General features: G+C 41.7%; 1 protein-coding gene across 2 annotated transcripts in view; it reads right to left on the bottom strand.

The window, feature by feature from the left end:
- The window catches only part of LOC141965571 (neuronal acetylcholine receptor subunit alpha-7), a 45393-nt gene extending 32551 nt beyond the window's left edge, over nt 1-12842 (bottom strand). The window contains exons 1-2 of one of the 2 annotated variants that reach the window (XM_074917339.1): nt 12486-12842; nt 11253-11392 (exon numbers count right to left, since the gene is read on the bottom strand). In XM_074917339.1, the coding sequence (XP_074773440.1) occupies nt 11253-11392; nt 12486-12540 (195 nt within the window). In that variant the 5' untranslated portion in view covers nt 12541-12842. Of the gene's footprint in view, nt 1-404; nt 487-11252; nt 11393-12485 lie in introns of those variants that run through there. The other variant, XM_074917341.1, reaches the window with a different exon arrangement.
- Between the last annotated feature and the right edge of the window lie 240 nt (nt 12843-13082).

Raw genomic sequence — 13082 nt, 5'->3', positions numbered from 1 at the left:
GAGGAATAGCTCTATCTACTACAAATGGACATAGTTAAAGCCAGCTTCTGACAACCAATTAGAAAAGTGCCATTACTCATCCCAGACGGTGTCTCTAACTATACTCTCTTATCTCCATCTTTCCAAGTGTAGGCAAATTAAGCAAGAAAGAGTAGCTCCAAAATTCATGTTATGTAACATAATCCATTATTCTCAATGTCTTGGGGTCTTTGTTCCATCTAGGATACAGCACAGACATCACCATGGCAATTAAAAAATTCCCTGGAGAAGGGTATGGTACAAAACACATTGCTTATCCTGCTGAATGTCTCTGCAGCTTTTGACACAGAAGTATTACAAAGACACATTAATAACTCGGGAAGAGAGGATGAATCAGCATTACAGAAATTCTAGTTATTCCTTACCCTACATCCTCTGTGTGACAGGTTTGAGAGTCCTCTTTTACAGGGTCTTCATTTTCAACTTTCCCTAAAAATCCATATGGTCCCCACTTCTCTTTAATACCTGTAAAGAATCACTGACAAAGGTACTGAGAAATCATGAGCTTGGCTGAGAGGAATATATTGATGAAAATCAACTGTGTGTCTCTTTCTTCACAAATGCAACAAGCATCATGACTGAAATGTCAGCACACCTACACAGTCCTTCAGGCTGCTGTTTTCTGCAACACAAAAGAGCAAACTCTCTCCTATGAAAAGAACATTTCTGCCTGGTGGGGTCAGAGATGGAGTGAGTACTCCAAAACCCATTAAAATGCTTATTTGAATTTCTTGAGTTCAGTGAGTGGTTCAGTCAAACTTAACCAGTGCTCATTATTTTTTCTGTCTTCATTCTTGCATTTAATAGCATCCGTGGTAGTGGGTGAAAGGCCTGCTTCTCCTCTCAAATACTTAACCAACACAACTGTGTAGTTATTGAGAGCAATTATGGGGATGCCAACCACAGAAATATGTTAATACTCAAGGCTGAACACAGAAAACAAGCCAGTAAAAGTCCAAAGTAGTAGTGCTGTATAACTCGACATATGCATGGGTCCACCAACTCTGCACATGGTTATCAATCATCTTCCCTTCAGGCTATTTCATTATGAGGATCATATAAGTAATATGGAGACATGATTATAGGCCATGCAAATACAGCTTCACATCACTACCAGAGGATTTTGGAAAAATGAACTGGATAAATATCATATTCTTATGTTGCTGCCAGTAAGCAGCAATACGGCTTCATGCCAGCTCTTGTGTTGGTGGTGTTGAGGCCAGTGTTAACAGCCTTTCCTTTTACAAATCAAATTCTAGTTTCAGATAACAGGCATGAACATGCAAGCATAAATGAAGGTTAAATCTGAAGCTTCTTCAGGTTATTCTTGGAAAATAAATATTTTCATTTTAAATAAATTAAAAATTCAAAATAAGTTAGTTAACACATTAAGAATAAATTATTTAAGGAATTAAAATTCTAAGTCAGTTTTAAAAGATTTTTTTTTCTATGTAAGCACTTGTACATACATGCTCCCTGCTGCCAACCTATTGTGAGTCTTCCTTTTTTCCTCCCTTTTTTGTAACTCAGAGGTATATTTAGATTGGATTGTTCAGTAGTCTATTCAGGCAAACATGGTGAGGAGTTCAGGAGAAACTGAAGAATTCACATCTGTATCATCTAAATTTGAAGCAATTAACATTTGAATGTTTCTACGTTAATACACCATTTATAGATAGAAAACTGTTTGCTTTCACTCCGTGGACAATACTTTGTTCAACTGCAGTCAGCACTATTAAATTTGTAAATTACTGAAAACTTTTTATAGTATGTGCTTTTCTCTCAGAACTGCACAGGCACTGCATCTGCTGCACAGGTCTGAGAATACAGCCCTAAAATGAAACAGAGAACAGAAACAGAATACCACCTAACTGATTGTTCAAGAGCCATATCTTACCAGGACTACCACTTAAAAATGTTAAACCATGGCTGGTAATCTGATCTAGTCCCCAAACTCCTTTGGTAACACAGGTGCTCCAAGGATGGTGTTAGAGGTTAGGTGCCTTGCTTTAGCACCACTTCCTGCCCTCATACCTGAAATTGCTGCAGCACCTTTCCTACCAACTTGTGAACCCACACAGATCACATTACAGGAGTGGGGCAGAGGCTGTGGTAGTTAGGTGTGGGTTGCTTTTCCCCAGATAATTCATCCCGCCCACAGCATCTTCCCACAGCACTTTCAGAAGCCTTCCCAGAAAAGAAATGGGTCCATCAGGGGCAACCACCTGCATTTGAACTCCTTCCTCAGTGTGCGTTGGCACTGCAGTCAGAGGCAAATCAAATCCAGGAAGAACCAAGTCAACTCCCATCTTTATCTGCACAGTAAAACAGGATTTCCCAAGAAGCACCAGATTTATAGAGCATGTAATTAGTCTGTGTGTGCACAAAACCCGCAGCAGATGAGCACAGAGACTAGACAGCACACAGGGAGTGCATCAGCTTGTGCCACGGCTGGGACTGAGCCTGCAGGTCTCCCAGGAGGAGCCTGGGAACAGGGAAGTAATTTAATAGGCAAAGAATGTTTGAAAATGCTGGTCTAATAGTTGTACTTTATGGAGCCAGATCCTCAGCCAGTACAGAACAGTGTAGCTCTGCTATCTGAGGACAAGAATGTTGCTAAAGAAAAATATAGGGCTTTCAAACATTTCATACAAACTTCCAGACTGTAACAAGCTGATCCATATTGGTCAAAACAAAGGATATGAACTTGTGTATTGAGTAGTTACATGATGTATTGTCTAGTGCTTAAAATGACAGAACAATTGTCATTTTAACTGTATAAAGTCTTTAAGAAAAAGAGGAACAATTCTGAATATTACAGGGAGTATATTCATTTCAGTCCCCAAACTTCTGTGAATTAAAAGCTTTGTATAAGAACAAGTATCAGCTAGCCAGACCTGAATCCCAGGAATTATGTCTTGTGCTGTAATTTTGTTTTATTAGCTGATTACTGAGGACTAGTAATAATTACTAGTTGATGTGACTTTGCAAATTCTGTTGTTCTAGTAAGAGGTCCTGTGCAAGATGTGAAAGCTTTATGTTCTGGTCCCTGTGCTCTACTGCAGTCTGTCACAACAGAATCCATTTTCTAGGACCTTAATCATGCTTTTCACAGTACGATGCAAACCTTCTTCATCACAAGTGTCATACCAGTAGATGTCTACTCACTTTTTAAGTTACTGGGGCATCCATACCAGTGCAGTTAGAAAACAAAGAAATGAAGTGCCAAGCTCTTATAATTCATGCTGATTATTTGTATCACAAAGGATGAGAAAAATGTTAGAGAAACTGCTTTGCTTTACTCATACTAAAAACCAAACAAACAGAAAAACCTCAACTGATTTGTATTACAATTATGAAAACCTCTCCTGGGGAACCAGAAAGCAGAACAGAAGTTCTGATTTTCTCATACAATTAGCATCTCTAATGTCCTCCAGTCAACTCTAGTTAACTACCAGGAGATTTTTTTATAGCCTTTAGTCAGTCCTTTTTTTCCTTCCTGCAAACTGCCTTAAAGTAGTGTGAATTTCATTGCTTCCCATTCCATCCTATAGAATATAGACTGAGTTTAAAATATCTTTCCAGATCCAACACTGTTCAAGAAGAGTAGGTAAAAGAAATATGCTGAAGGAAGAAATAGTCAAAAATGCCCAAAGATATGTAGAAGCTCAGGAAAAATGGAAAAATATCACAGAAATAAGGTTGCAGTTTCTCGCAGAGTATCAGTATCTCACCATAGTAGGGTTGGGAGAGGTGTTGTCTGCTTGTTTAAATAGATCAATTATCAGAATATTTTAGACTGTTACTTGAAAAGATCATATTTCATGGGGAAGCAGAATACTCTTGTGTTATAATCCAGTAACTTTCATAGGTATTAAACTAACTAGAAATATTGGAAAGCATATCCCAGCACCGCTCCAGTTTTCTAAACTCGGGAATAAATCATGGTAGAATGGAAATGGCTGCAAGATGAAAGTGCAAATAGTTTCTCCTAAGTAGCAAAGTGAGAGGAGAATAAAGCCTGGAGAGACTTTTTCTGATGTACACAAACGGATGCTAAAAATTAAAAGAATAATGCAAATTTGATGAGCTTCTGCCACAACCATTGTTGGCAAAAAGGCTGCTGAGGTTTGATAAACAGCTTAGGAGCTTCTTCAGCTCTCAATGAGCCTCTTGATTTGGTTGTTTTAGTTATCTTTCCAGACTTAAATTTCTTTTTTATTTTCTTTTTTTTTTTTTTTGGCTAGGGAGATGTTTGTTTTATAGGCTGTTTCTTTACAGATGCTGTTCTGCTTCTTTGAAAGACAGCATAATTTTCTTTTTAAAATTTCAAGATATTTCACATCACTATCTTGCCCAGTGGGTCCAGGGAATTTGATTGCAAATACTGAGTTACAGATTCTTATGCAGAGGCTTTGCTAAGCACTGTGTGGAAGTCATTGAAGTCAACTGTATCACTTACACTGTGTAAAACGAAACAAGGACGAAAGCCCTTGAATATATAAACGTAAGTCATACAAGTAACCAAGGGCAATGTAGGATGAGCAAACTTTGACTGAGTTCAGATAAACATAAAAAAGTTTGAATGCTTTCATTTTTCCTTTGGTCTGCATAAGTGAGCTGAACAGCCTAAAGGAACAGGATTTCTCTTGAGATTCTGTTGTTGCTCACTACATACAAAAAACTATTCAGCACTTTTCTTTCCCCCTAACTAGAAATTTAAAAAAGAAACAGGAGAAACTGGAAAATAAGTCAAAAACTGTTGTGTAGTAAATGATTTAATTAGCTAGTAAATGTCTGGAGGAACCATGAAAGATTCCTGACTAAATGGTGTTATGCAATATAAGTAAGAACTTGAATTTCATGTAGACAAGTAAGTAAATTCAACTTTCTTAAATAATTAGATGTTGATTCTTCTGATAGAAAAAAATAATAATAATGATCAGAGTTGACCAAAATGGACATGTTCATACCCACAAAAATGTCTGTCACCATAAGTCTTGCTACAGAAGTCAAAAGCTAAGATAGCATTGATCCAGCATTCTCCCAAGTTTAGCAATTTGGCTTGGATAGAGATGGAACTAGCTTGGTTTTTTGCTAAATATATAGCAGATTTTTAAGTGAAGAACCACAAGTAGAGGTTTGTGAGCAGTCTAAGCTACTACTCTAAATCCAAAGTAAGTACAGGTCATCTAGAAGAACGACTACTTAAAAAAAGGATACAGCTAACTGCTCAGTCCCAAAGGCACTGGTGCTAGGCAAAGGGGTAGGAACATGAAGCCAGAAGTTAGCGAAATCATCTCTTTCAGCAGCAGAGTGCTGAGATCACCTCAGGACACTCACAAAATGGTGCCTCAAGTTCCACATAGAAAGCTAGTATAAATTCTAGACTCAAACCAGAAAGCCCCAGAACACAGTAGTGTTTTTCAACAGTTGCAGAGTAAAATTGCTGAAATTCCTTAGAAAATCTAAGACGACATATTAATGAAAGTTAGTATCAGAAAGCCATTGGTCTGATCCCAATGCAATAATTCTGGTATTAACTTTAGCATTTTTATGATAAAGTTTTATTTAATACTGTCTTGTACATTTCAACAGTTATTATAATATGGAAGATTCTGATGTTACAGAATCTAGTCTATTGAAATATAATTAGTTTGCAAATGTTTTGGAACAAAGATGATCTTTTCAACTGTGTTGACATGTCATCTGGTACAGGGAGATGGAGCAGGGAGGTGGACTAGATGACCTCTGAAGGCCCCTTCCAAACTAAAATAAGGCCATAGGATTCTTCTACTCATTTATATAGCAGTAAAAATTGAGTTTGAAGTCTCATTGCGTATCTCAGTGTATTCCAGTTCTTCATGCCTGTGTCTCTAAGCAGTAATTTGCAGTGTAAATGTATGATCATTTTGCATTAATTTCTAAGGTTTCATCTTCTGACTTTTGGGAATGGAATTCCCTCAGATACATTTCTCTTAACTGTGTTATCTTACAGTAGGTACAAATACATCTATTGTAAAAATGTCAGGCTAGGCACAAAATTCATACCTTGGTGATCACTGTGTTCATTTTTCTGTGCCATTCACTATTCTCCATGGGATGCAGCAGAGCACTGCTGCTGTGTCTATTCCTAGTGTTCACTCTAAACCAGTAGGTAGCAGCTGAATGTTCTCCTCTGATGCTATTATTGGGGTGGATGTTACAAGAGAAAATAAGAACGTTAGAAGGTGTTTGCCTCCACACAGTGTTTAAAAAGTGGTGGCTGTAATTCTATCCAGTGTGGAAATTATATAATGTCAGCATATTTCAAGAATCTGTTTCTCAAAAATGCATATGCTGGAAGCTTTTCCTAAGCATGTTAGGTTCATACTCCATGCCAGCACCGAAGTTATTAGACAGGCAGAGGCCAAAGACTAGCTTTTTGTGCAGGTGGTGGGGTTTCCATGAGGTGAGATGTAGAGAAAAACAAGTATCTTCTCTGCACCATGCTCCTTATTTTTTTGACATTGTTGTACTAAAGCTATGACCATGACCGACTGACCATTAACCCCTCTTCCTCCCCTGCTGCTAAGGTATATAGATACCCTTAGCATTTGTCTGTTGAGATTTTCCTTCTGTGCTTATTCTTAAATTTTGTTTTGTTTTCTTAAGTCTGATATTTCCAAACATCTTCTGATTCAGATCCAGAGAGATGTTTATTATCAGGCTATTCATTCAATATTCATTACTTTACTGCAAGGAGTTTTGAAACAAGATTTCAGCAAATCAGAGTGGAAGTAGGTTATTTTTCATTTCTTTCGTCAAATTGCTTGGCATTTCTAATTTCAAAAAAATTGAAATAAATAATTTTAAAGAGCAAAAGAAACATCTTTTTCCATCTTCTGTTGTTATAGTAACTCAAATGTCCTTGAAGAGCACTTCTGGCCAGTTGCCTGTCTCCACTTTGTTTTCACTTTAGGATGATTTAATTGAAAGATTGCTTTGCAAAGGTTTTTGAGCAGTGATTTTTCTATTAAGGAATACAGGAATAAAGCAAACTGAAAGATACCTAGGATCTCTCTCTAGAAAATTCTTATTAACTTGACACAGAAGCTTTTTTTAAGTCCACCCCTTTCAAACCTTTTTCTTTCCATTTTGCCCCCCCATCCTCTTCCACCTAAATTCCACCTTTCTTCCAAACTCCTTTGCTGGCTCTCAGGTCTACCATGCATTCCCACTTTTCCTCCAAGCACACACCACACCTCCCTCCCCAGTTTCCTAGCTCTCCTCTTCATTCATGTGTCTCCAAACTGCATTTTTCTCATGCTGCCACTGTTTTCCCTCCCCATTTAACAACACTTTGTGTAATTTACTGTGCCACTTTGCATTATCAACAGACAGTTCATTAACTCTATTTTATAGAGAATTAAATTACATTGGGGCAATCGGCACTTATGGTCCCTTGTTATGTAGTCCTGATACTAGCATGCGTATTAACATGCAATACCAATAAAAAGAAAAACGTATCTGCAAGCACAGGGTAGAAATAATTGCTAGTTTTAGAAGGAAAGGGTTAAAACTAAAAAGGTAAGGTAGGAAATAACCACTGTATGTGCAAAAGGTTTCACACACTGTCTCCCCTTTCCTATCAGCAAAGTCAAAGTGGAATGGAAGAGACTTCACGTAAGGAGTACTAGCAGCCAGGACGCAGCCTGGCTCAATCTTACTCTGACAGGGATTTGACGTATCTGCTCTGCATAGGTCTAACTCCCAATACAGCTGGTATCAGCTGAAAAACCATTAAAGTGAATATATAAACTACAGGAAAGTATGATGGTGACATGTTTTGTTTCTAGCTTGTTAAACCAGTAATTGTTATTGCAAGTAGCTGTCATTCCCACCAGCATTGGCTTCTTGTTGACAATTCAGAAAACTCATTTATTTTATAGTGTGAAGCTTAATTTACTTCATGGTTGGTTTCTTTCTTTGCCTGTCAATCCCAGATCTCCGAGAAAGAAATGCAGTCAATTTTATAGCAAGCAGAAGGAGCTGTAACTAAACTGCCCGTACAAAAAACTATGGCTTCTTACTGATTCTGAAGGGATTTTTTTGAAAGGCACATAGGATCAAAATCTCCCTTTTGAATCGTATTAGCCAAGACTGTCTAGTGATCTGTAGATATTTGCCCTTCAGATTATATGGTTTTTAATTAAACTTGACAACTCCAGAAAAAACTTAACTCTGTGAAGTTGACTGCCGCCTGTCCTTTAGCCATTTGCATCTTCAACAGCCAACTGTTCCCGCAGTAGTCAAGGACATGGTTATAGCCATGTCAGGAGTGTGGGGAGAAGAGCACCCCGCTATTAACTCATAAAAATGCAAAGGAAACCTTTATAGTATAGATGTAATTTTAATTAGGAAAAAGTCTTGTGGGCATTCAGCTTGTTCTATTCAGGAAATGCTTTTAACGACATAAAGAAGGCTTCTGTAAGCAGTGTCATCACTGAGAGGGTTTGGCCACACAATAAACCTTTACCAGGGTGGTTAATACTTAAAAACAAGTTAGCCTAACATATTCAGGACAGATGTGTTTATATAGAATAACACCAGAAATTTCTAAAAGCTAGGGAGAAAACTGGTCTGTTCACAACCCTGTTTTATTTCGGATCAAAGTGCTTTTTCGAGCTCTCCTGTTCTGAAATAATTCTGAAATATATTGTATGTACTGTAGTGCTAACAGTATCAAAACCAACCAAACAACAAAAACCCCACAGCATCAGGGTTTTTATCCTGGTTATCAAAATAAACCCAGCACTAGAGAAGTGTTTCCTGAACACGCAATTGTACAAAATAGTTGTCAAAACCCCTTTGAAGGGGACTGTACTGTCCTGTACCAAAGCAAAAGTTGCTCAGTAGCTGTGAGAAGGCAGACTCTGCAGCAGGAGGTCATCTCCCAGAAGGCAGCTACAGAAAAAGGCCTTGTAAACTAAGCCCATGGTTGGAAAGGGTTTTTATTGAAGCCTGGTTTAAGATTCAGTTGAAGCACCTTGTACTGTGTTGAGTTCTGCAGAAATAAGTTAAAATGTGGAGTTTTGGTCAGGTGCTCAGTTTGAACAGGCCTTGAACAGACTGGCTAAGTTTTCCTGACCATACTGACCTATTACTACCAAAGATGTAAATCTAACTAAAACCAGAGATACACAAAATACATAGCTACAACTGAAGGCTCCAGCCTTCGTAGCAGCCACTAAGGGGCCTGATGCACTGGAAAGAGGAGATAGACCAAAGCTCCGTCACACAGAAGATACAAGGCCAAGAGACCTGAGTGATTATTTCTGCCCCGTCCTTCACATTCCCTGCTGTACATGGCAAGAGACCCATGAAGGTGTGAGCCAGCAAGAATAGCTGCAGGGACCTTCAGGCATTCAGACCTTTGAAGCACTGCCTGTCCCACACTGCCCTTCGTTCTCTTCACTTCAGCTTCCTTCTCTTACATTCCTCTGACCTGCCCTGTCCCATGTCTCCCACTGCCCTTTGCATGCCCCTCTTTGTGTTACCTTGACACATTTTAGAGGAATACAATTAGAAGACGAATCATGAAATTAATATATCCCTTATTAACACAGTATCATTTATTCCTTTTGTGATGTTCCTCGCTTTTACACTTTTTCTGTTGTCTCTGATTGTCCCAAAGGCACTCTTGCTTATTTGTCTGTTTAGACAGATTCTTTGTGCCAGGAGTCACCTACTACTTGTGTCTGAAGAGTGTCCAACTTGAGGACATCCCTTTTTTTCAAAATCTCTAGCCCACCCATAATAATAAACATTATTAATAATAAAAGCATGCCCACATACAGTTAGTGGGATATTAATGTCATCTGCTATATCAGCCCAGTGGTACAGGCTTTTATCTCACATCAAAGTTTTGGTGTAATACCTGGCTGTCCTCTCCTAGCTCTCAGGTGCTTGTGCAGTACTGCCACAGTCTGCATCGAGTTCAGTCTGCCAGCACCCGTTGAAATTGTTGCACTCTGCATAACACATATTCTTCCCTCACTGTCATTCAAGGAATATATGACTCCATGTAGCTTCTCTTCTGCTCGTTGGCATCCCATATATTAAAACTCAACTGCCGTAGACAAGGCTAGAACTGACATATTTTGCCTATTGGCTTTAGTGGCACTGACACTGAAACAGTTCACTGATTACAACTGCCTACTCTCACTTTAGCAAATATTAAATATCATACTGGAAATACACATCCTAAGTTTTCACCTTAGGACTGATACATCCAAAACTTGCAAAAATGAGCATAGAAACTATGAGCATCTAAATCTCTCTGTGCTGACCTTCAGATGCTAAATGAACACTGTCTGGATTTTGGCAAACGGCAGCTTGTAAGGCGACAGAAAGCAAGCCACTTGTCATGAATAATCCCATCTTTCTTTTTTGTTTAATTTTACTGTGCCTTGAACTTTAAGCATCTGATGGAAAAAGAGTGGCATTTTGAGGCTAACTACTAGTTTTAAGTAATTAACTTCTTTATTAGTGGCCATAGCTAGTTGAATTTGGTAAAAATGAATACTGTAGAGCCACTTACATGTAGAGTTTGAACTCTGTGCCGCTGTGATGTTTAAATTAATTATATTTGAACCCAGAAGATCCTAGAGTGCATTTTAAAAGCCTCCCAAGCACTGCACGAGTATCTATTGATACACCAAACAACTGTAGTTGCAAATACAGCAGCTAAAATTTAGGCATATAAAATGTAGCAATCTTGTCTAAATAAGAAATAATATAACTTGGATTTTGCCCAGGACACCCTCTTCCTCTCCCCCCATTCATCTCCAAAAATAAGCAGCTCTTTAGTGACCACCAGAAATCGAGAACTTTGGGTTTGTAGATCCACCCCCCCACACCTCAGACTACACTTCTTGTTGGTTCAAAGTACAGTTAAGGATTCAAAAGGCAAAGTATGCAGTTTGAACTTCACTTTAAATATTTCATACTGCTAAGAAGGTTGGGAAATATTGACAAGAGATCCAAGGAAGAGGCAAACTTCACTTTTAAGTTTACTTTTTTTAAAAGGCAGTCAAAATTTGGTGTCATGTCTTGAATTATTTGTGCTTTCCTATATCTTGCAGTCTTCTTTTGCTATCACAAGTCTCCATTCTAGGAAGAAAAATTCCACCCCTTTAAAGAAATAATTTCCTAGAAGGTTACGGACTTACCACATCCATGATCTGCATGAGGCTGAGAGTGAAATAGACGGTGAGTGGCTGGGAATCATTTGCAACTGGTCGCTCCAGAGGGTTGTAATTTTTCAGCAGCTCCTTGTAAAGCTTCCTTTGGAACTCTCCTTGCAGGGACTCTTCACGCACAGGAAAAAATAGAGAAATAATTAGGATTCTATATCAGAAAGTAAAGCTAGAACATACACTCTTTTCCTATCAGATAACTGTTTATCTATTTTACCTGCTGCATTCCCAGAAAAATGTCACTGTAATTCATACAGTTCATTAGTTACTACAACAAAGTCTTATCACAAATGTATCACTCTCTCTTTTCATCCCAACCTATAAGGGGGATTCCCTCTTTGATCATTTCTTGGCTGGCCAGGAGTGATAAATTCTAAATGCTAATAATGCTTTTGTCAAGTTATGTACCCTTTGGTCCATCAGCAAGAAGCGGTGAAGAGGAAATACATTACGTGTGTTTTGACACCTGTCCTGGCATAGCTATAACCAGAGAAGCAGAACACAGATACAGCAGAGGGCATCAGCAAGACAATGGGAGAAAAATGGCCACAGGTTAGACTGACTCCTGCCCTCAGACAGCTTCAGATTGAGAACTCTTTGGGGAAAGTACTTTCTGCTTTGTTCTCTGTTCATGCAGCTATGAATGAAGTGGGGGCACAGCATTCCTGGCAGAGATGATAGGCGCTACATTAACACACATGATAATATTCGGGGATTTCTGGCCTTTTTCACACCTCAAATCTAGGGATATATCGTCTTTATTTTGCCGTTTTTCTACGGAGGGAGAGGGAGCGGGTCCACATGGATGGAGCAGAGCAGACCGAGGACAGAGGCGGTCTCAGCATGAAAGGTAATCTGGGTCGGGTAGGAACAGGTCCCCAGGGTGCGAGCCCGCCCTGTCCCCGCTCCAGAGGGACTTTCCTCTCCCCTATTTCCTAGCCCTGAACTGCCCCCCCGAGAGCCACAGCCTCTGCCCAGCAGCCGGTACCGTTCCAGCGCCTTGACGGAGTTCGCTCCCCCGTCCCCGCGGCCCTTCCCGGCAGCTCCCGGCGCTGGCGAGCGCCCGGGACAGAGGCAGCGCCCGCCGCAGCGCCCAGACCTGGGGAGAGGCGGCGGCGGGGGCCGGACCCGCCGTGCCGCGGAGGGCCCGGGGCAGCGGTCCCGGCGCTCCCGCCCGCGCTGCCCGGGGGCGCGGCGTTCACTCACCGCGCACCAGCCCCGCCGCCGCCAGCAGCCACACCGCCAGCTCCCGCAGGCCCATCCCGGGGACCCGGCGAGGGAGCGAGGGACGGACGGTGGCGGCTGCAGCCGCTTCTCCCGCGCCGAGCCCCGCCGGCCCCGCGCGGCGCGGGCCGAGCCGCACAATCCGGGCCGCTGGGAGCCGCCGGCGCCGCGGGGACCTCCGGCAGCTCGGCCCCTTCCTGCGCCCTCGGCACCGGAGCTCGCCCTGACGGCGCTGCCGGCCCGGGCGGAGCGGAGCGGAGCGCTGCTGCCGGCCCGCCTCCGCCTCCTGCCGCTCCGCCTGCCGGGCTTCCCGCCCTTCCTCAATCCTCGGGCGTCCCCGGGCCGAGGGGCGGGGGCGGAGCCGCCCGCGGGCCGTCACCGCCGCCGGAGCCGTGCGGGGCGAGGCGGCCCCGCATTATAGAGCGGGAGCGGGGCAGCCCCCTCCCTGCTGGGCAGCCGCACCGCGGCCCGCAGCCCTCCCCGCTCCCGCGGGGCCCGTCCCCGAGCCCGCCGGCTGATGCCCTCCCGCTGCGGCCAGGGCCAGCGTGCGCCGGGGCGCGGGCAGCTGGACCCCCCCCG

This window comes from Athene noctua, chromosome 13 (assembly GCF_965140245.1).
Source record: "Athene noctua chromosome 13, bAthNoc1.hap1.1, whole genome shotgun sequence".
In the NCBI taxonomy this organism is placed as follows: domain Eukaryota; kingdom Metazoa; phylum Chordata; class Aves; order Strigiformes; family Strigidae; genus Athene; species Athene noctua.
Note: the sequence above shows the minus strand (reverse complement) of the source record. Positions and strands in the feature narration are given on the sequence as shown.